At 40.7% G+C, this 24065-nt stretch overlaps 1 protein-coding gene and 1 long non-coding RNA gene across 5 annotated transcripts in view; one reads left to right on the top strand and one right to left on the bottom strand.

Moving 5' to 3' along the window:
- The window catches only part of SCFD2 (sec1 family domain containing 2), a 149053-nt gene that overhangs the window by 95127 nt on the left and 29861 nt on the right, over positions 1–24065 (bottom strand). For all 4 annotated transcript variants that reach the window (XR_013990373.1, XM_081020513.1, XM_081020511.1 and 1 more), the window contains exon 5: positions 7223–7472. Coding sequence is in view for 3 of the 4 variants with exons in the window: in XM_081020513.1 (XP_080876639.1) it covers positions 7223–7472 (250 nt within the window). In the remaining variant the exon portion in view is untranslated. The remainder of the gene's footprint in view (positions 1–7222; positions 7473–24065) is intronic.
- LOC308485179 lies at positions 989–11600 on the top strand. Its single transcript, XR_013990453.1, has 2 exons — positions 989–2370; positions 11498–11600. It is a non-coding gene; the product is annotated as an uncharacterized lncRNA (long non-coding RNA).

The raw sequence follows: 24065 nt of genomic DNA, 5'->3' as shown, positions 1-24065 counted from the left end.
CTTTTGAACTGCTAGGTTGGCAGGAGCAGGGACCGAGCAACGGGAGCTCACCCCGTTGCGGGGATTCGAATCGCCGACCTTCTGATTGGCAAGTCCTAGGCTCTGTGGTTTAACCCACAGCGCCACCCGTGTCCCAGCTTAGGGTGTAACAGAGGCCAAAGAAATTTATCAGCTTAAACCTAACCATGTTTACTCAAAAGTAAGCCCTACTGTGATCAGTGCAGCTTACTGTTAGGCAAGTGGGCATACAATTGGGATCCAAGGTTACAATCCTAAACATAGTTGTGAGTGTAAGCCCTTTTGAACTTACCGCTGTGTAAACATGCATGGGATTCTGCTGCAAAATTATATTTCTTAGAAATAAAATTTTAAAAAGAGATATGCCGGTTAATCTTATGCAAATAGGATGTCATGCGCGTAGTTAGCTCAAAATTAAGCTCCACTGAGTTCAATAGGATTGCTTGTTTTTTTACTTCTAGATAAGTATGCCTAGGCTTGCACTCAAAGAAACCCAGTTCTGTTCTGATTTACTTGTATTTACTTCTATTAGCTGTACTAATATTTCAAAGTCTCGATGCCCCCCAGCAACATGTCGTTTCTCCTACCAGCTTTCACCTCTTTTATTTAGATTTTAGAAGTAGAATCGCTTTTCCAATAGGAAAAAGAAACTGCATGTCAACCCTCCGCTCACCATAATGTGACCCAAATTAGTTTTGAGCACAATGTTTTCCTTAACATTAAAATACGATCTAGATGTATCAGATCCACATCTTTTGTATGGATGGTTTAGCTTTTAATTCAACGTGTATTGACCTTCACAGCACATTATAAAGGATCTCTGATCTAAGGGTTTTCTTGAAGGTTTTGTAATGAGTACATTATGGTTGAAAAGTTGAAAAATTCTACACACACACACACACACACACACATATGAATACGTTTGGCGCATGCCAATGTAGCCTCTTTAACGCAATCTCCTCCTGGGTGCTGGTTGTCCTCAAAAGAGAACTAGAGGCATAATTTTTGTTCCAAGATAACAGCCATAGGAAGTGATAGAGAATTGGAGCTGGAGGGAAACAGGACTTTTAAATAGGTCAAATAGGCTGCCTTATTAGTGGAGTTTGTCTACGCCCAATTGTTCTTAGTACTCAAGATTTTTGTCCATCCACTTTTTAAGAAAGTTGAAATGAATCCCATCCGTTTAGCGCTGTTATTTTTGTATGGTATCATATTGGAAAGGGGAGCCATTTGGTTCTAGACTGGTTCAGCTAGTCTGGGATTTCATCTTTCACTTGTGCTTTTCAGCCTCTCGTCAGGAGACAGTAGCCAGCTGGAATCCATTAAGTCTAGGACCCGTGGCATTGTCTCACCTCAGCTATGGGCCTAGGTTCTAGAGTTACCCCAGAGTCACAGCTGATGGGGATATAAAATGAGCTCAAATTCGCATTTTGGCATTGTTTTAAAATTGTGTTCAGCTGTGGACAGGTGTTTCAAAATAAATGTAAATTACACATTTCAAGCTCTACTTTTAAGATCCTATTTTCTTTTATAGCTGCCAAAAGAAATCTTTTAACCGAAGAAGACTGTTTGCCATTACAGTTTACTACAGTGCTTGGCCTAAACCTTTGCTCTTGATTTCTGCTGGAAACAGTGATGAAGAATATAAAGCTGTTACGAATTAGTCACTAGAAAGCCCTGAACGGTTACATTCAAGTATCCATTGCATTTGAATAGCTCGCTATAAACAAACAACTATGAAACTATGTGGTATGTAATATTTTAGAGTGATGCCAATGAGAAGAGGTATTTATCATCCTGTCACTTTTATTATTTTAGAACATACTGAGAAATTCAGATTAAAGACAACTTAAAATGATAGTCATATCTTTTATATATGTATTTGACATTACAACTGGAGCTGCATGCAAGAAGACCCTGGCAGATCATTCCCCAAAATGCCAATCATCTGCTTGGAGAGAGCAGAGAGGGATTGAAATCTGGATAACCATAACTCTGGCTAATTCTGTGACGAGAACTACATGAGCACAGCCTCAGCTGCTACACGGGCCTTTGCAATATCAGAAACTGCATGCACAATTCCTCCACTGGTTGGAAATATGTGTGAGGAAGCCTACTTCCAAAGACCTAAATGCCTCTGGGTGGATTAGGGTGAAAATGTAAGCAGCTTTCTCCCTCCCCCCCCCTTTTTTAAATTTTATTTTGACAAAATAGTACAGTGCTACCTCGGGTTACATACACTTCAGGTTAAATACGCTTCAGGTTACACACTCCGCTAACCCAGAAATAGTGCTTCAGGTTAAGAACTTTGCTTCAGGATAAAAACAGAAATCGTGCTCCAGCGGCATGGCGGCAGCAGGAGGCCCCATTAGCTAACGTGGTGCTTCAGGTTAAGAACAGTTTCAGGTTAAGAACGGACCTCCAGAACGAATTAAGTACTTAACCTGAGGTACCACTGTAATCATAAATAAATAAGAATAAAAATGTGCACCCCACCACCGAGACCATTCCGTCGTAACTGTCCAACCTCCCAAAATTTCAACACCTCTTGCAATGGTTTGACCCCTTTCTGTTTTAGCAATACAAATTCTACAAATACCCCCTCTATATCTCCTCAAAATCATTTCTCCTGCATATTCCCCATCTTACCTTAATGGCACATGTTAATTTATCATTAATAGCTGTATCCCTAAGCACCTTTCTAGGATTCTTATTTTTAAAAGATTCTTCAAACGCCATCCATTTCCAGATATTCAATCTTTCTCACAACAAAAAATGCAGATATATTATTACTTCTAATGTGTTTGTACACTGTTAATAAATATGTGAACCAGTGTCCAACTCTACTGTCTCTTTCACTGCTACTGGTAGAGGCTTCTAGTTCTATGTAAAGACACATTTGTCATATGCGATAGTATGCACATAATATAGATTTTGCTTTATCCTATACAGATGTAAAGGAAGAACCAAGTATTTATTGAGAGCACATCTGGTTCATTTGCAAGAAAACGCTACGGAATTGTCCTTTTCTCTTCCCTCCCCCTCACTCTCACTCACGTTCTAGCAATTGCCAGGGATGTTCGAGACTGATACAGCTATTTATTAACGTTAGCCAATGCGGTTGGCTATCTATGTACATCAGCTGTGTAGAAATGAATGGCAAGGGGGAAAGTGATGGCTCACATTTTCTCTGGAGTCTCCAATGCAGCCACAATAGAAGAAACAATATTTTGTTGAATGTGCCAGAAATCTTATGCAGCGTGGCTGTGCTTTTGTTTGCACGCACACCATATTTTTTTCCATCTGCATTATGTTCTGCAACAGTTGTTTATTTTGTACTTCCACATAAACAGCTGTATTGGATGCTGTACTAGTCTATGCCTGGCAGGATTTGCAAATTGTTACAAATGAGTTATCCACACGATGGAAAAACTGAACAGTAACCTATTTGTGCTATTTGCCACATGTTCTTTAATCATCTCAGTTAAAATCTCCAGTCCTAATACAAGTACACACACAAATCATGTTTGGATGCAAAAATGTTAATTTGGGCCTTTCCTAATTTTTTTCTTGGGTGGTGTGAAAAAATCTCTCAAAGCTTTCTTGTAATAACATTATCCAATAAGAGTTAAAGAAAATATTTTCAGTACATAGACAAAGGTTAGTTTTTTGTTTTTTTAAAAAAATAACATGCTGAACATATCTGACTTTAGCTACAAAAGGGCTAGAGGAAGAATGTGCTAGCATTGCTAAGGACACCTAAGTACAATGGGCTCTGAATTTCCTCAAAGGTCTTACATTATTAGCATTCTGCTTCTCTCTTGATGGTCACCAGAGGGGACTTGACTATGCAAGTTTGCTATGGCCACTCTAGCAGTCATAAGCTTACTTTCTAGAAGAAGAAGAATTTGGACTTGATATCCTGCCTTTCACTCCCCTTCAGGAGTCTCAAAGCGGCTAACAATCTCCTTTCCCTTCCTCCCCCACAACAAACACTCTGTGAGGTGAGTGGGGCTGAGAGACTTCAGAGAAGTGTGACTAGCCCAAGGTCACCCAGCAGCTGCATGTGGAGGAGCGGAGACGCAAACCCGGTTCCCCAGATTACGAGTCTACTGCTCTTAACCACTACACCACACTGGCTCTTCTGAGACCTCAGAATTGGAATTTCAAGGTCTGAAAGCAATAAAGAAAAATAACCTGAACCCTACTGTCTATGTCAGTTAGGTTGGTTGGCATTCGTCTGTCTTGGAAGACAATGGAGGAGTGACCAATGTGGGAGAGACATGTTTTGTTGCAGCTGGGGCAGATGAAGGTATTCAGTTGTGCTGCTGCAGATTCACCATGGCGTTTCTTCTCTCTGCGCTCCTCCTCTGGTCACTGCTATGGATACACATCTTGACTGCCTGCCTGCAGGCGCTGTGGTCGTCTGCAAGGAATTCCCACATGAACCTTTGGATAGCTTCTAATGGGTGTAGATCTCTTCAAAGTCAGCGCACCTTCAAAAGCACTCCATGCATGTTCATGTGATTCAGACTGTAGGCCAGTTTCTGCAGTAACTATCACAACACTTGAAACAGTTGCAGAGAAGTTTGCTCCAGGGCCCAACCTGCTCTGGCATCCTTATAATTCCTACCAACCCCAGTTGATCACAGGAGCCACATCAAGCATGATCTCTGTAGAGTTTAATAGAATAAAACACACACCAACCATTACTCTGTTAGTAATTAAACCAAGTGAAGTGTGTGCTAATGGCATCTATAGGCCTCACACAAGTCCTCCCTAGAACAGCAAAACACACGGACAAGAGCCTAATGGGTGTTTTCCTTTTGGTTAGCCAATATTCACATTCAATAAAACATTCAATGTTCATTTTAGAAATGTTACTATTTGCAGTGCCAGAGAAGATAGATCAAGTGCACAAAGCAGTGGTTTACTGAAGATGCCTTTTGAATTTCCAAAGCCGGCATTAAGTACAATGATCAAAAGGGAGTGGAACTGCTTTAATAGAGAGAAATGCAGCCAAATTTAAGAACATAAAACAGTTGTAACAATTTCTAAAATTCAGTAGTAACTTTCAGCATATGCTTGGGTGCATCTCCAATATGGCTTGTTCTTGTTGTTGTTGTTTAGTTGTTTAGTCGTGTCCGACTCTTCGTGACCCCATGGACCAGAGCACGCCAGGCACTCCTGTCTTCCACTGCCTCCCGCAGTTTGGTCAAACTCATGCTGGTAGCTTCGAAAACACTGTCCAACCATCTCGTCCTCTGTCGTCCCCTTCTCCTTGTGCCCTCCATCTTTCCCAACATCAGGGTCTTTTCCAGGGAGTCTTCTCTTCTCTAAGGTGGCCAACGTATTGGAGTCTCAGCTTTAGGATCTGTCCTTCCAGCGAGCACTCAGGGCTGATTTCCTTAAGAATGGAGAGGTTTGATCTTCTTGCAGTCCATGGGACTCTCAAGAGTCTCCTCCAGCACTATAATTCAAAAGCATCAATTCTTCGGCGATCAGCTTTCTTTATGGTCCAGCTCTCACTTCCATACATCACTACTGGGGAAACCATAGCTTTAACTATATGGACCTTTGTTGGCAAGGTGATGTCTCTGCTTTTTAAGATGCTGTCTAGGTTTGTCATTGCTTTTCTCCCAAGAAGCAGGCGTCTTTAATCCTTGGGGTTGAACCTAACGGCTGTGAGTGGACTTCTGATTGAAAATGAGCTTCTTCTTCTTTTTACCTCCGCCTTTCTGCTGCAGCTCTGTGAGTTCCAGAAAAGCCACTCCTTTTACCTCTTTCCAAGGATGCCCCTCCACAAGAGAGCCATGAGGAGCTGGTGGACATTTTGAAAAGTTGTGGATAGATGACCCTCCAGAACATTGTGGGACATGGCATGGGGGGGGGAGGCAGCGGAGAATGTGGGGTTCATCAGGAATGGGGGTATGGAAAAAATGCAGGGAACCCCATGCATGACTACAAAATGTCCTCTGCTTACACCAGAACAGCTAGATGCAAATCACTGAGTTCATCCACATACACCAAATGCTTCCTTTAAGCCACAGAATCCACACTAATAGGAAAAAAGCAGGAAGTTACAGGATGTATCCTAAACAACTATATTAACCCCCCATCAAATGAAACTGAATCACAGATGTTGACCTAAGTGGATAGACGTGGAGGCCTTGGTAACGTGGAATTAAAATCTTTTATCCAACACAGAGTCCACACATTGCAGCGGAGAAGGAAGACCCTTTGATACACTTTTGTAGTTTAGTACCTACCTGACTGTGCAGCCTTGTTTGAGGAGATAAGGATAGTCACATCATTGTGAGCAACAGCATTGGGAGTGGTTAAAAATATAAATTTTCTGTGTTTTTTAAAAAAAGCCTAGTTATCTCTACTGCTTCACAACATGTAAACACATAAACGCTTTCTGAACAAAGTAGTTTACTTAGTGTACTAAAATTATTTCCCAATTCTCTTTTCATGCCTGTTCAGATTTTGGACACTGATAGGGCAACAGTTGCTTTAGTGCCATTACTTTTAAAACCATTTTCTCCTAAAAAGAATTATCCCAACTAATTGGGGATCACCTGACGAATGTTGAAGATATCACAAGGCCGTGTAGCCAATTAGATTTGGCCAGTAGGCAACATCATGGAGCCAATTCAGGAGTTCTGGCAATATCTTCTAAACTGGCGCACTGGCCTTTTTGCAGCACTTCTGAAAAGTTGACAGAAAGCAGAGGACACTTTCCCCAGCCCAGAAACATTTGACTACAAAGAAACACCCCCTCCTTCAAGCTTTGCATGAATTACAGCTAGGCAATCTCAACTCTACACTCCTCACTACTTTAGCCCAGCACAGAAAATCATTTACTATGCCATACATCTTTAAAGCCCTGGACATACAACATTGTTTAGTCTGCAATTCTACATGCAATTACCTAGCAGTAAGTCCCATGGAACTCAATGAGGCTTACTTCTCAACAGATGCATATAGAATTGCACTTAATTTGCTAGGATAGGATTTCATTCTCTTCAATAAATGTGTGTGCAATATATTTTATAAATAAATAGTTAAAGCAAGCAGCAGGTATTAGCAGAACCCTGAAAGCCTCGGAATAATTGATCTATTTTTAATTGATGGAAGTCTATAGCTTAAACTGTGTCCGAACAGGCCTGCTCCTTGAACGAGGAAGGGAATCTACACTTACCTGTTATTTGCTGCAATAGGAAAGACATTTCAGGCTCGTCACAGAGAGATTGGACGAGAGCCTCTTTCACTTCTCTTTCAGCTTCATCCAACTCTTTTCCAGTTTTGAGTTCCCCAACTATGGAGTAAATATACACCAGCAATACAAGGAAGTCTTCGGGGGTATAATCATCATCTGTCCTGTTCTTATAAGACTTGATGATAGGCAACAATTGGTTCAGTACAGTAGGTAATGTTGACTCCCCAATATTCTGCAAATAGAAAGGTGGTGGGGGAAACAACCACATTGTAAGAATTTGAAGGATGGCTGCATTGTGGTTCACATATTGTTTCACAAAGTACAACTTAGGTAGGTTCATCTTTAAATGAGAAGTGAATCAAATTTCTCCCTGATGCTTACAATGAGTTATTGCCCTTCCCCTCAAAGTGACTTTATAGTTGCCTGGATCTGTTTCAGTGTGGGATTTTATGAAAGTGACAGACTTTCTTGGGGCATAGGAACATACCCTCCAAAGTTTCTCTGATGAAAACAGGGACACCCTATTATTATTATTATTATTATTATTATTATTATTATTATTACCCCGTCCATCTGATTGGGTGGTCCCAGCCACTCTAGGTTCATAATAAAACATTAAACATTTAAAAAACTTCCCTTTACAGGGCTGCCTTCAGATGTCTTCTAAAGGCTGTATATAGTTACTTATCTCCTTGGCTCGGGGGTTGCATAACTCAATACCCTCCAACAGTTCTCTGTTGAAAATAGGGATGTCCTAAGGGAAAGTGGGACATTCTGGGATAAAATAAGAAACCAGGGCAGTTTATGTAAATCCGGGACTGTCCTTCTTGGAAAACAGGGACACTTGGTGGGTCTGCAGGAAATTGTTTCAGTACATAGTGGTCACTGATTCTGGACCCAACTTTTAAAAAAATAAAAAATAGATAAGCCACACATTCTAAAAAAAATATTTTATTTCATTGACTACTTGAGCCTTTTAAAAACTAGTGTGCAGCCTGCCATAAGCATAAAGGGTAGAACAGATTACAAATTAAATAATGATAATGAATATCAGCATAAAATTTCTGTTTCGTTTAGAAAAATAACTGGAAGAGGCAGGCGTCAGGCTGGCAGTGGAAAATAATTTTATGAAGAATGTAGAAAACATTTTAACCATAGGTCAGAGTTTTCATGTGCCTTACAGCACAATCCTTTGCATGTCTACTCAAAAGTTAGTCTCACTGAGTTCAACAAGAGGTAAGCGTGTACAGGATTGCGGTATTAATCTCATAGGTCAAAAACCGCCAGAATTTTTTCTTTGGCAGAGTTGACTTTTTATGCATGAGAATAAACACATGAAGACCCTGAGGAAAGACAATGTTCAAAAGCAGTGGGGAACTCTGCATAAAACAAATTACTACTTCCCAGCACCAGTCTGCCGCCTGACTCTCTCTTGTTTTGCCTTGTTGTTCCTATTGATATAAGAATTATATAATTATATACCTGACATGTCTAAAGATGGTGTTTTATATTACAACTGGACAGCGATACATATGAAAACAGGCAACAAGCCAGCTTCTTCAGACTACATCCAGACACCAAAGAGCTTGGAAACTTGCCTCAAACAAAATCCTATAGCAGCTTGTCATTAACCAGCACCTCTAAATGATTTAGGAGCTCTCTCTGATGTTACAAATCAATCAATTACACTGATTGAACAGCCCTGAAAAAACCAACAAGTTTTAAAAATGTAACTACCCGTGACCCAAATTTCCTGCTGGTTATGTTGGCCTCAGGTTAGCCTGGTTTGTCTATCATCAAGGGGTCTAGTAAAAATAATAAAACGAGGGTCAATTCTGTGCTTCTGAAAACCCCCATAAAAACAGTCACACTAGTCAAGGTGGATCCAACCAAGATGACTCTCTACCACCTTTCTTTACTTATTGTCACTTGGTTATTTTAGCACGATACAAAGGCAAGCATGAAAGGAGAGGGGTTCCTCTTCTTCTCTCTTCTCGCTAGTCTGTTTTGTATTAAACTGGAACTAAGAAATAATCTACTATCCCTGAAGAAAAAGCGGTGACGTCAGTTTGCTGACTGCTCCAGTTTGGGTTTTGGCAGGTTGGAGGGAATAAGGGAAAAAAATGTATTTCCCAAAGTAAGAAAACAGTTTTATTTTGCAAGATGTTACACATAAATCTAACGTCATGTATTAAAGAACTGAGGGGAAATCAATGCCATAATCATTTTTTAAAAGCCCAAACCTTTATACTTGTGTAGAACCTTATATTATTAAACACAGAGTTCATACAGAAGGTATCCTTCCCTTGATCAAATCTGCTATGAACTTGCACATGCACAATAAATTTCTGGCTCTCATTGGGCCTACTAGTTTTCAACACTGTGGTAAAAACTGTGCCACCATTCTGACTTTTATTGGGGGTGGGGTGGGGTGAACAATTTTGAAATGTCAGACAGAAAGTATTCACACTTTAACTTCACATGTATCTGGAGGGTTTGTTTGTAATGCCTACCAACACCTGAACACACATGTTTTATAACTCTGACACCAACATTATTATAGAGTATGAAGCAGTTGTGGGTTAAACCACAGAGCCTAGGACTTGCCGATCAGAAGGTCGGCGGTTTGAATCCCCGCAATGGGGTGAGCTCCCGTTGCTCGGTCCCTGTTCCTGCCAACGTAGCAGTTCAAAAGCACTAAGTGCAAGTAGATAAATAGGTACCGCTCCGGCGGGAAGGTAAACGGCATTTCCATGTGCTGCTCTGGTTCGCTAGAAGCGGCTTAGTCATTCTGGCCACATGACCCGGAAGCTGTACGCCGGCTCCCTCAGCCAATAAAGCGAGATGCGCACCGCACCCCCAGAGTCGGTCACGACTGGACCTAATGGTCAGGGGTCCCTTTACCTTTACCTATGAAGCAGTTGGATTGTGCCGTAACAAACATTCCAGGCCCTGGACAGTTGTATGACAAATAAATTTGCTCTCAATAAGTTGTCCAGCCTATATCTGGAACAAATAAGAACATCCTCCTTGCCTAACTCTTTATATCAGAATTCTCCCCCTTTTCTGCTAATTTTTGTGAAGACAAATTATTTGTATAATCTACTGGTAAATCACTGAGGTATCTACGGGAACTGTTAGTATTATGCCAAAATTTAGGAGATGTTTCAGGACTAGAAATTCTAGGATGGGACTTTTCCACCTGTTGAAGGTGACCGAACATGCTTTGTTACTGGAATTTTCCTTATGACCAAATGACACATTGAGCATAATTGGGGTTGGAAAATGAATCAAGCAATCTCTGAGAAAGTTGAGGACGGAAGGCACTAATGGTAGTACCCGTAAAAGTCAACCCACATGTCCTTGAAACCGAAAACTCTATTGCAGTATCATACTAGTAGCATACATGTTGGCAGAAAAGGAAGACACAAGCTAGGCAGCAGCAGATGATCCCCTTCAGTCCTTTACAGGGCAGGTTTTTCATGTATTCAATAGGCAACAGGGGGAAACAATCGGGAAAAGTTAAAAAGTGAAGTTGGTTTTATTTTCTAATCCCTGTTTTGAAAACAGGTTTTAGTGAACAACATTAACCCGTTACTTCTAAACTAAGCTTGATTTATGACACTTATACATAAATGTATTTTCTTCCTCTTAAAACAGGTATCCAAATAACCACCAGTTAAGTAGAGACAAGAAGACCTCCATCAGATTAGACCGCACTATCCAGTACTGTCCAGCTACTTTGTAGAAATCAGTGCAACCAAAGCTCTTTCCCATTTCTTTTCTTTGCTCAATGCTCCTTCCCCATCCTCCTTCCCCTTTCTGAGTGGCAATTTCCTGCCTCCGTTAAACTTTAAGCTTCTTGATTGCTCTGGTTTCTTCTCAGTGGAACCTGTCAAGATACTGTTGTTGACTTTATTACATCATAAATGGAAGGCTTAAAAACAAGTGACCCTCCCCTAATAACAAATTAAATACCTATAATTGCCAGATGCCAAATCTTCCAAAATCTCACGGACACGTGGAATTCACCAAGTTGCTCTTATATAAATGTCGTTATATTTGTGACTATAGCATATTTGCAAATTAACCAAACATAAAGTTATGGGTACAGTGGTACCTCGGGTTACATACGCTTCAGGTTACATACGCTTCAGGTTACAGACTCCACTAACCCAGAAATAGTACCTCGGGTTAAGAACTTTGCTTCAGGATGAGAACAGAAATTGTGCTCCGGCTGCGTGGCGGCAGCAGGAGGCCCCATTAGCTAAAGTGGTGCTTCAGGTTAAGAACAGCTTCAGGTTAAGAACAGACCTCCGGAACGAATTAAGTACTTAACCCGAGGTACCACTGTATTTTGTTGCAATTGATTGGCTTAGTGTAGGGTCAGCAGGAATAGAAGCTGGCCGTTGTTTTTCTTTAAAACACTCCTAAGAAGGTTTACAAGAAGCCTGGATTTTCTAGCATGAATATCTGCAAAAGTTGGAGCTTTTAAGTCTACTCATTTGCACTCTCAACCAAGAAGCTGTTAACGATGACCAGGTTCAACCTGCAAACCTCAGCCACCACAAAAGCCTTAGTAATAGCAATGGGTGATCAGTAAGGCAGGATATGAACGAGTAGTATACACTCAAATATAGCTTCTTTTCTGCTTTTGCTTTTCCCTTCACACAAATAAATGAGGATTCAGTTTTTAACCATAACTTCATAAGAATGTGCAAACCTGTAAATCATGGTTAGCGACTTTTTAATGTGTATTTAATAAATATATATGTTGCTGTTCAAACATACCATCTTCCCACAGTGCTTTACAACACTGGAAAAAAGTTTAAAGCCACATTAAATATCAGAACTACGCACTAATGATAATAACATTTTACAAGCGGTAAAATATTTCACTTCTTCTGATCCAGTTCCACAATTTAAAGTTGGCTTAACATCCTGACTTGTAAGCCACTAACCACAGTTTCTGGGTTCACAGGTAACAAGAAACGATGGTTAAGAGCTGAATCCCGGCTTGTTCAGCTGCTCATGAAAAGGGAAGAATGAAGCACTCTCAAAAGAGCTCCAGCCACCAACATGCAGGTTGTGCATGTCCTGGTTTATTAAATCAGGAACTGATCCTGTGAACCAGGCCATAAACTACCCATGAGAAAGACTGAGGACATGCAAATGACCTGTGCTTCAGAGAGACCACTTGGAAGGATCAGCTGTGATGTAAGATGGCCCAAAATAGCAGATCAGAGTGGCACCATCCTCAACTAATCCAACTGTGCTTCAGCCAAACAGTGGTCCATGGCCTTGGTCCTTAATAGGACTAACCACCCCTGCTGAGGAATTTCAGTTAATGCTAGTAAGTTTTATTAGATTTTAAAGTTTTATGATATTTTGAAAGATAAAAACCTCACTGTGTTGAAAGGGTACGTGTTATATGTCCTTTGACCTTGCTGTAAACAACTTTTTCAAATACTGTTCACAGTAGAGGTGCAAAGTAAATAGGTATCATGAATGTGGGCTTCTATGGTAGGAAATACTGCCCCTTTCTCCTTATTATATCTAGAAGAAGTGTCCTGAAGTACCCTGTTGTTGTTGTTGTTGTTGTTGGCACCCGTCTGTCTCGAGAAACAATGGAGTGTGTCTCTGGGGGCGAAGTCTAACCACATGTTAGGGGCACCAAAGTGACCTCCCCAGGGCACAAGCCTGGACAGTGTGTATGGAGGTCCTAGGCTGCTCAGACAACAAGACCCCTCTCTTGGGATCACTGTATGTTGCCAAGAAAAGCAGAGCAATACATTTGGCACCAGCTTGGCTGCAGTAGTTGTTAGAAGGAGGCACATAAAGTACCATCTAACTGCCTTAGGGACTCCACTCTGGATTTGTGTAGAGTTTACTCCTTAGCCTTTTCTTCTCCTGAAGACATCCCGCAAGGCAGCAGAGATTTAGGATCAGATCTTTCCTTCTCCTAGATGGGCTATCTTCCCAGCTTGACAAACCCCATCTACCCCTCACTTTCCCCTACAGAACGTGAAGAAACCACCTTCTTGACTGCAGGGCCCCACTATTGGTCTCATCTGCTTAATCTGCCAGAGCCTGTCTTTACATGAAGGAGAAGTCCCTGCTTCAGAGATCCTGGCAAAGCAATAACCGGTCATCTCTCTGGTCTACCATTCTGTTGCAATGGTTTGTGCATTGTTACAGAACGGGTGCATAACTGATGCATGGATTTGTTACCTTAAGGAGAAGCCTCCTAGCAGGATCTCTGCTACTGTGGTATGTTAAAAATGTTCTCAAGAATTCTCCCAGTAATTCTTACAAACATATGGTAAGTGGTAGGTAGTGTTATCCCCCTTATTACAGATGGGAAGCTGCAGGACAGCGACTTGGCTGTGCCCCTAACAGTGAGAGAGGCATTAAAACCAAACTCACATGGTCTCCTAACATTTTACAGCCCAAGTTATTAGGATTTTTAAAAATGTCACGTCACAGCAAACAAATCTACCACATTTTGCTCAATAGGTAGATAGGGTTGTTTGTGTATGAGTGGGTGAGAGAGGCAGACAGATGGATAGACAGACAAAGACCCCACAGTTATTTCCCCCTTAAAAGTGAAAATGAAATTTCTGTATAGCAATCAAAGCAAGGAAGATCTGCTGCCTGTTCTCTGCTTCTCTGCTCCTGTCAAATTCTAATGCTTTCAACAAAAAAATAAAATTAATGGTAGGTGGTCTGCTATAGCTGTGCAAAAAAAAAAAAAAAAAAAAAAAAAGGAGACAAGAAAAGTGTTTTAATTAGCCAAGAACACCAAAAACATTATTGTGCAAATACTGGCGAATCTTCAAACAAGAGTACATGCTGTCCGTTTTATTCACAATGAAAAAGTTCTTAAGAAAGATTTCGATAAAGATTTGCCTCCCTACTTGCAGCCTGCATTTGTAATGTTTATGTAAGTGAGGGATATAAATCTTTTTCAAATGAACCCCACTGTTCTTGAACCAGACTGCTTGTTATAAACTGCCTGTTTCCGCTTTGCCTGCTTAAGCAAGCAATGCAGAGCCTTGCCCTGGACATAGTGGAACTAATTTAATGTGTTCCAGGTTTGATCCTCACTCCCTCCTCCCAGCTTTTACGGGTAGATTTTACACACTGGATTACTGCTGACTTTAACAATGATTCATGTGATAAGTGGAGTTTGATTTGTTATGCCATTGCAGAAAGGATGCCCTACCAACAAGAATGTCACCAACTACTGTTAAAAATGAAACAATCCCAATCCCAAATACAGAAATTTACAAAGCACTAGGAAACAACTCGCACATGCAGAATTACTCTCAAACCCTTAAACAGGGCTGAGCTTTATTGTCTCGGCACAGAAAGCGGAGAGAAGATTTTTGCAGGCGGCTTTATTTGACTTGGAAGAAAGCCAACAAACATTCTGTTCAACGGATTTTTGTACTAAGAGACTCGTGCTTACTGTTCAAAACACAAAACCACCACAGGAGACGATGGACCGAATTGTAATTCTTTGTATCGCCTAAGATTCTGCTCCTTATTGTTTCAGCAGTGATTAATTGGAAAAGACAAGCACAAAGCAATTAGTTGCACACTCTTGTGCATTGCACACATATGTGGAACATAATGAAAGCTATGTTAAGAGTGGCACCATGAAACTGAAATAACTGCTAGTGATTTTTAACCTCCTCAAATCTCCCTCTTTCACTCTCTCTCTCTCTCTCTCTCTCTCTCTGTGAATGCAGGTGTGAGTATGCAGACGCAATTTGTCTGAGAGACCATTCTACCTTCTAAACCATAAGATGGCAGTATTGCACTAAGTTGCTAAACTGTCAAATATGTTGGATGGAGGAAAGAGACAAGATTCCTGTGTACTGAGTTTCATCTTGTCAAAAAAAATTCACGAAAACAACAAAACTGATGATGAACTTCAGCAGAACACTCTTCAGTCTCATTTCATTTAAACGGAATAGGGTTATTAATTCTTTAGGATAGTCATTATATGCATACACTCACGCATAAGCCAGCTATGCTCTGAAAAACAATTCAGTGAATCCACCTGGGGTACAAGCTTTTAAAGTTAGGAAACATAAGGGTACAATATACTTCGTCCTTGTGGAGTGGGGGGCAGTCTTTAAGGAAATGGAGTAAAGCACTGCACAGACACTGTGGCAGTTTTCTTCCAAACAATGGTGTGGTTTTATGCTTCATAACCCTTGGCAGAAGTGTTCAGCAAGGAAACCAACTGGCGCACTGAAAAACACCATCTCAAATGCTTTTCACTCCCTTTGGGGAAGCAACAACAACAACAACAACAACAACACCCTCATTGCCAGGACTTGACGCTAGAATCAGTCATCTGATGCATCTCTATAATGGACAAAGGGCATATGTTTTAGCACAAACAAGAATGCTTAGTGTTCGTAATTTCTGCAGCACTAATTGGCTGATGGGATCTCTTCCCAAGTCCCTGATTCTCTGAAGCTTGCAAAGGAGGAAGAAGAGTGAATAACTGTTACATGATTAAATCACAACCCCCAGCCCACCCATTCATGTTTAGTGAGTATAAAAATAGGCTAACAGGACATCAGGAAAACAAAAGTTGTGTTGCTGATTTTTTTTTTTTTTAAATCTGTCTTACTGTGTGCATTTATAAATTTAATCTAGGTAACATTCAGTTATCACAGTATTTGAGAGTTGTGCAGGATGGTTAAAGTATCAAGGATCTGATCCAACTACAGTGGTGCCCCGCAAGACGAATGCCTCGCAAGACGAAAAACTCGCTAGACGAAAGGGTTTTGTGTTTTTTGTCGTTCCGCAAGACGAATTTCCCTATGGGCTTGCTTCGCAAGACGAAACATCTTGTGAGTTCTTGCGAGTTTGTTTCCTTTTTCTTAAAGCCGCTAAGCCGTTAATAGCCGCTAAGCCGCTAATAGCCGTGCTTCGCAAGACGAAAAAACCACAAGACGAAGAGACTCGCGGAACGGATTAATTTCGTCTTGCGAGGCACCACTGTACAGCTGTGGGCACCTCATCACATGCTAATTCATCACTAGTCTTCTAGATTATTATTATTTTACATTTTTATCCGTTTCCTCCAATCGAACACCTTCATCTGCCCCTGCTGGGACAAATCATGTTTCTCCCACCCAGCATGGTCATTGATTAGGGTTGACATAAGTTGCTGTCCAACAAAACTGTAGGGCCACAACTTCCCATCCCTGGGCTACACAAGATTTCTCATTGGCTGAGATCATATATGGAAAATACCTTTCCAAGTTAAAAATGTCTAAGCACCTGCAATCAAGCTGGCAACAGATGAAGAAGTGGAAGGCAGGAAGGTTCAGTAAATATTTTTTGTGCCTTCTTCCAATACTTTATTTGTAGCAATAATTCGATCTCATGAAAACTCAGAGCAGTGCTATTACATACAAGGATCTTTCTTGCTGCTTTGGGGGGAACCAAGGTCAGGACTTAATAAGAAGTTCCATTCAGATCCCTACTTCAAAAGAGCAAAATAACATCTCCCTACACCAGAAAATTCTTACTTAATTTTGCAAACATGGGGAAGATGAGGAGGCAGGCAGCAGGGAAGAGATGTTCTTACATTTGCAAAGGTACAAGCTAAATCTTCCTTGGGGCATTTATCTGTATCGGAAATTTAGAACAAGAAGGTTGGCAATCACACAATTTGTTCTATTTATTTATGGAATTTGCTACGTTCATTTGCATCTAGCTTCATTTCCTGGAAATTTAAATGCAAGCTTGATCAGTGAGCATGAATCCTTCAGAGAGGATGCCCAGAGGCCAACTCAATTAACAGAAGAGGAAATGCAAGTGACAGTGATGGAACGTACTGTGGGCAGGGAACATTCTTCTACATCTATACTGACAAGCTTTTCAGGAATATTACTCCTTCAATATCCCCCCCCCCTCATCTAGACCCAGTTCCAAAGAGCTGGGATGGCTTTAGTCTTCTCTGGTGGATGATCTATACTGAGAGAAAGGGAAACTGTGACCCTAGTGATCTTCCTTGATAATCTCATCCATTTTGGGACTGGGAGATGGAGATGTTGTGATACAAGGGTTTTGTTGCTACCTGCAGGGCTGTTTCTAGAGTGCAGAATCCTGTGTTTCCCCTTAAAAAGTTGTGTTGTGACTTCCCTCACTTCCATTAATTCTCCAATGCTATTTAACATCTACATGAAGACATTGGGCGTGGTTATCAGGGGTTTAGGGCTTGGTGTCCTCAATACGTAGGCAGCAAGCTCTACTTCTTTATTCCATCTGCACAGATGTGGTTGGAGGTACAGATGGCTACATTAGCAAGTTTCCAATGCCTGGCTAAAAATACCTGCTTCTTCAGGTATTTGGAGATACAGTCGTACCTTGGATCCCAAACGCCCTGGAACTCGGATGTTTTGCCTCCCAAACGCCACAAACCTGGAAGTGATTGTTCCAGTTTGCGAACATTCTTTTGGAATCCAAACATCCAATGAGGTTTCAGCGGCTTCTGATTGGCTGCAGGGGCTTCCTGCAGCCAATCAGAAGCCACGATTTGGTTTTCAAACGTTTTGGAAGGAATGGATCCCATTCGACTTCCAAGGTAAACTGTACTTCAGTCATTCTGATTTTAACCAGTGCCTTAGCCTGTTTGCTCTGCTGTGCTGTTTATATGTAAATGTTTTATACCGGATTTTAGTTTTGTTAGAGGTGTTTGGTCTGATTTGTTTGTATGTACGTTTCCAGATATTATGTTGTAGCTGTCATGTGGTTACTTTGTAATGAAGGGTGCCATTTTCATTTTGTTAATAAACCAAATGCCTGTCCAGTGGGCATACTGACTTTTTTGTCGGGGAACAGATGTCGCTTGGTAGTAGATCATCTGCTTTACCCCCAGAATGTTCCAGGTTTAATCCCAGCATCTCCAGGTAGATCTTGGAGAGATCCATGTCTGAAATCCTGGAGCGGTAGTGTCAGTAGGTGTAGACCTACAGTAAAAGTAGACTTAAGTAGACCAATGGCCTGAAATCAGATTCCCAGTTCCCCTTTGAACAGCAGATCTCCAGGCCATATTGGAAGCTACCTTTGAAACACCACACAGTTTCTAAACTGTCTTGCTGGAAATAACGTTGCATCTTGGGAAGCACAACCTGAATCCCATTTTTTATACACAGTTGTGTAGTTCTTCCTATCCATGTAGGGTTTAAAATTCCAGGTGAAAATACTTGAACCTACATGGCCAGACTTCTTAGCACCGGGCATCAAGGATGCCTGACTCAAGAAGGATAGTTAACAAGTATGAACACAATATTCTGTACTCCTGTTTTCCTATATGCATAAACCAAAATTAGAAGGAAAAGGTTGCTTGGCAAATGTGCATTCTTGCTGCAGATTTGATAGCTTAAAAATCTTTTAAAATACAATAGTTTTAGGACATGGACATTATTCTACATTTCTTCTGTCTGGCACATATATGTGATCAACAAAAATAATTAATGTGAAAGGGATAGAGAGAGAAAGAGAGAGGTTAGCATCTTGAGATGTCTTGCAACTCAAAACTGAAATATTCAATGAGATAATGAAAGGTGAAATATGGTTTGATTTGACTGAAGTTATGTTACTGGGAGCCCCTGACATTAACTGTACAGAGATATATGCTTGAATAGCCCAAAATTCCAAATAAGCTGCAAGAACCAAGCTGAAGTCGTGTGCGTGAACTTTTCAACCTGAAGTTTTTTACCAGAGAAAGCGCCTTTGCAAGGGCTAATTGAAGGCACATTTCTTTCAAGACGTTCACTCCACTCTGGTTTTCATTTTGGACTTCTTGCTATGTCAAAAGTCATGTTGCAAAAGGGAATTCAAGTTTATTATTAAATCAGGAGCAAGATTTTTCCCCTGTCCTTACTTTGTCAGTCTACACCAACCAAACATGCTTTAAGTTTTGGCTTCACATTCTGCGTGCCCAAATAAGATTGTGTTACTTGCACCTGAGGATAAAGTGTAAACAGATATCAGGCCAAACTTTAACTTTGCTCTACATAATAGGAAGAAGAATGAGGGGAAAGTACACTGTTCTCAAATTTTGCTGCCATTCTTCCATGAAAACAGTTAGGAATCAAAACCAAGTAATCAAAACTAGAGTTGAGCCAAATGTTCTCTCTCAATGTCCTCAAAAGTAACTATTTCAAGAGCAGGGAAACCTATTCAAAAGTGATTAATTTTGCCTTTTACATGGCTCCTCAAAACTACCGGTATTTACAGTCACTGTTTCAGTCCTCTTTTTCCTTCTTAAGTGAACCCTGCCAAGCGGAGTTCAGGTACTGGATGTGATGAAATCATGATCCTATGTAATTAATCTGATTTGGTTATGTTCTGACATCCCTAAAAGAAAATGAAATCTATTCAGAGCAATGGTGATGTTTCTTATCCTGGTTGCTGCGATAATTCTAGCCAAGCAAGAATCATTCCATTCTCTAATATTGAAACACTCTCAATGCTACCTTGTAGTAATCACTGAAAATCATCAATAGGGGAGCTGCCCCATTTCAAAGCTGAGAAAGATGCTCATGAAATGACCCACCACTGTGGGCTCAGCTCCTTTTCAAAGCAGACAGATCATACATGTTAAAACACTTTTATACAGCCCTTCCTCATGTCAGACTTCAGGGTAGTGTGCAACATAAAACAAATACAATGAACAAGAAAACATATATAACTTTAAACAGACTAAAATTCGCAGTGTTAAATCTATTGAAGTGCCAGGGTAAATGAACATAGATAGACTGTATATCTGTACAGACTTTAAATGAAAATAGAAAGGACACAGTCTAAGGGCAAAAGTAGACTTTACTGGAAAACCCAGGGTTCCTCATTTGAAGGATCAACTGTAGGGGGAAATTATCAGGACAGAGGAGATGCTTAAAACATTTTCCAGCCTACCATTCCTCCCCTGCCAATTCTTGCCTGAGGTGGGCATATTAAATTATTTCATTTCTACATGGTCTCAGAAACTGGAAGCAAGGAGGGGAAACAGTCCTATCAGTAGGAGAACAGGCATCTATGGGAGTGGTTAAGTGTTTCAACTGCTGATCAAGTCCACCCTGCAAATGCCTCGCATGTCCTGCATTCAAAGCTGTTGAACAAACATGAAATTCTGCCCTGAAGGGCAGTTTTGCTTCTTCCTTCTTCTTTTTGTTCCATATAGACTGCACACATACGGGAGGGAGCAATTTTTCTTTTGGTGAGCAGATAAGATGAAGATTGTGGCCTGGGTAGTTGGCTTTGCTCGTGGGTTGAAAAAGCAGTTGTTTAAAACTATAGTACAATCAGTTTCAAGAATGTCAACATTTCTCAAAAAGAAAAGAAGATAATCTGTATCTAGAGTTTATAGAAGCAAAAACAAGTATCTAGATTTTATAGTAAAAATTCCCCTCCCCCAATAATATAGACAGAATCATCATCATCATAGTATAGTTTTTAAGCATAGTTCTGTATACTCAATGGGGGCTTTAGGGCTGTTTTTCTTCAAAACAGGAGCACCCGCTCCAGCTTTCCATATGGCATAACAAACTGCTTTTGAAACTGCAACCGTAAAAAGACCAGTGTGGAGTCAGCTATTGAAAGAAAAGGACTCAAAAACTCCACTGGGTTTCTGCAAACCCTTGGGCCTGGTCAGAAGTAGCTCTTTTGGATCCTGCCCAATGAATTTTGGATTGGAGTATTAGCTCAACTGATTCCTCTTCGGGTCAAGGGGAAAGCAGCTAAAGTCCCTCCACAAATACAAGAATGGCATCCATGATGTATTTTCAAGGCACGAAATGTCAACCAACGTTGGATACAAAAACACATGAGGACATCCATCGCAAAGCAATCGCTCCCAATTATGTGAAACATGTTCCTGTTATCTTTGGAAGTTTTGCAATTTCAAAACATTCATAGCAGGAGAAGCTAACTCAAGGGCATTAGTGCATACTTCCAAGCGCAAAAAATGTGATGATGTTTTTCAGAAAGTCTCTAGATGTTCACCAGATGTGACACACATTTGCCTCTTCCTTATAAGATGATGGTGTGCCTCTAAAATTGGCTATAGTAATATCAATGTGTAATACTAATCATTCAAAAATGCCTTGCAGATATTCAGCAATTTGCAACTTGTGTAAACCTGTTTCTCTCTCAAGGCGATCCTTAAAATGCCTTGCCTTTTAAGAGTGTCTATCTGCACAAAATATGTTTTTTCTCTCTGCAAGATATCAGATTAAATAGGTCACCATATAAGCTATTTAGTACATCTCGTTTCTCTCCCATATGCTGGAATTTGGCTGAGTGGGTGATTCAAGATAACCAGCAAGGAGGTATTAGCTGGCACAAAGAGCTCAATATTCTGTGGTGACGTGTGCATGATGTGCACATGCCACGTGATGTGTGCACACCGCACAAAAATAATAACACATTAGCATGTTCCACGGCATGCGTGCGACACGTCAATTGCATGCACCACAGGTTGCCCATTCCTGATTGAGAGCTATGAATTTTTTTCCAGAAAGTTTATGTTTTTAGGAAGCGCAGATTATTGCAGCAGCCCTAATCTAGAAAACTGCAGAGTCTATAAAATGCATCGGGAGATGGTGTACAAGAGGAGAAGGAGCTCACAGATGGAGGAAAAATGCATTTTTCCCTTACTTAAGTCTCCCCATGACACATTGTATTAGGATTCTCAATCAGATCATCATGTTCCCTGCTAATAGTGGTCCCTGCTGCTAACAACTGATATTCCTAAGAAATCACCCCTGGACCCAGAAGTCTGCAACAGCTATCAACAGGTCATAAATCTTCCCTCTCTGGGCAAGGTGTTTGAATGGTGGTGGCTGTACTGGAATTCTTGGATGACACTGATGATCTGGATGCAGTTCAGTCTGGCATCCATCTCTGTTTTGGCAGCAAAACAGCCTTGGTCAACCTGCTGGATAACTTTTAGTGGGAAAAGAACTGGGAGTTGGGTGACGCTACCACCATTGAGTGTGGTGTGCTTCTGGATCAACTGTTCAGAATGAGAACTGAGGAAGTTAGGACACAGCATTCCGGTGCTTTCATTCTTGCCTGGTAAACTTTCATGGAGATGAAAATAGGGTATGGTTGTACCCCGTGGACTTTGTGCTACAGGGTTTTACTTTGTTTGCAATGCTTGGTTTTTACATGAAATGACACGGTGCAAGCATCCAGGGGGTCACCAATATGCTGGAGTGACTCTACTAATTTTCATCCAATACAGACATGCTGAATAGAGGTCTGCAGGCTGCAATGGACTGGATGAGGCTTAATCTGGAGAAAATGAAGGTCCAATTAGCGGGTGGCTCAGGTTAACAGGAGGTGGTACACAGCCATTTAATTGCTTCTTTTGTGTTATTTTACGTTGTCTCTGTTCTAAAACGTTTAACGTGGGGGGGGGGGATGACAGAAGTGCCCCTAGGAGCAACATTTAATTCTTGCATAATTCCCCCATTAAAGAAAGGAATATTCTTCAAACCCATCTCCCTCAAAGCACATATTGTCTCGCCCAAATTTGCAGACTGAGAATGGGGCTGGGAAGTTCAGGAAGCACATACTGGTCTGCCCTATAAAATTATAATCCCATGAGCACTATAGGGACAAAGACTAATCTAGGTGTACCGGTATATAACAGCAGCTAACATTTAGAGGAGTGCAGTTAATTTGCAATTTATTGTATTAAAAAACGTGGAGGATAAAATCGAGATATGGAACTATGAAAAACATTAATGATGATGAGAGGCAGGACTATGATGTTGAAAGTGCTTCGGAATTCAGACCGTGGGAAGCCAAAACAAAAAATTATTACAATTTGGAAGACAATTGGACTTTTTAATTTTAGTTTTTTTTATTATTGGATTTGATTTGATATGTTAATTGGATGTTCTTATTGGGAAATTAATAAACGCTTTAAAAAAAAATAATCTTAAGCAGACAGAGAAGTGTATCAGAGTCTTTATCGCACAGTTCTGACTTTACACCTTGCAGAAAAGAAGCATCTTAGAAAGCTGGCATCATGTATTATGATTCAGTACATAGGAAGCGTCCTTATGCTGGAATCATGCCAGTGGACTATTGAGTTCAGTACTGCCTACACTGACTGCCAGCGACTGTCTATGGTTTCAGGAGAGCAGACTTTCTCAGGTCTACATGGAGAGGCTAGGTTCTGAGCCTCTGCAACGAAGCTATGATTCTTTCCCTAAGGACAGCCATGTTTTCCGAGCATTGAACTTAGAAACTCAGATTTGTTTTCCCTTAGGTCCACAGTTTCCCTCTTCACAACCCGCTGCCTGCTAGAAATAGGGCTGTGTGTCCTAGTTCAGAAAATTGCAAGCCTTATGGATAATGCAATTCAAAATAATTGTCATTTGACTGCAGCAAATGAATGTGTACTTAGGAAACAATTATAATGCCAGAGAGGAAAGTTTGCTTTGGCTCCAATTCCAAACCTATTATAAAGGTTAGGAGGCAATGGGTATAAATCCTGAGATGGGTATGATTAAGAAAGGACTTGGTAAGAACTAACCATCAAAATGTATATTTTAAAATGTTTGCTTGCCTTCTGCCCTTTTTCTTCTTCTGCGTTTTTTTCCTTCACTCGGAATTTAGTTCAACACAGTGCTGTTGTTTTTTCAGCAGACTTTGCACAGTGCTGAGCCTGTATTTCCTCTTTTTATTCAAATAAAATTACAAGTGGTATAACCATATTTTATATACAATTGGCACAATCTTGCCAAAGCCGGGCAACTTTTTAAAAAGTTTGATCCTA

This window comes from Podarcis pityusensis, assembly GCF_964106645.2.
Source record: "Podarcis pityusensis genome assembly, chromosome: 9".
NCBI classification, from domain to species: domain Eukaryota; kingdom Metazoa; phylum Chordata; class Lepidosauria; order Squamata; family Lacertidae; genus Podarcis; species Podarcis pityusensis.
Note: the sequence above shows the minus strand (reverse complement) of the source record. Positions and strands in the feature narration are given on the sequence as shown.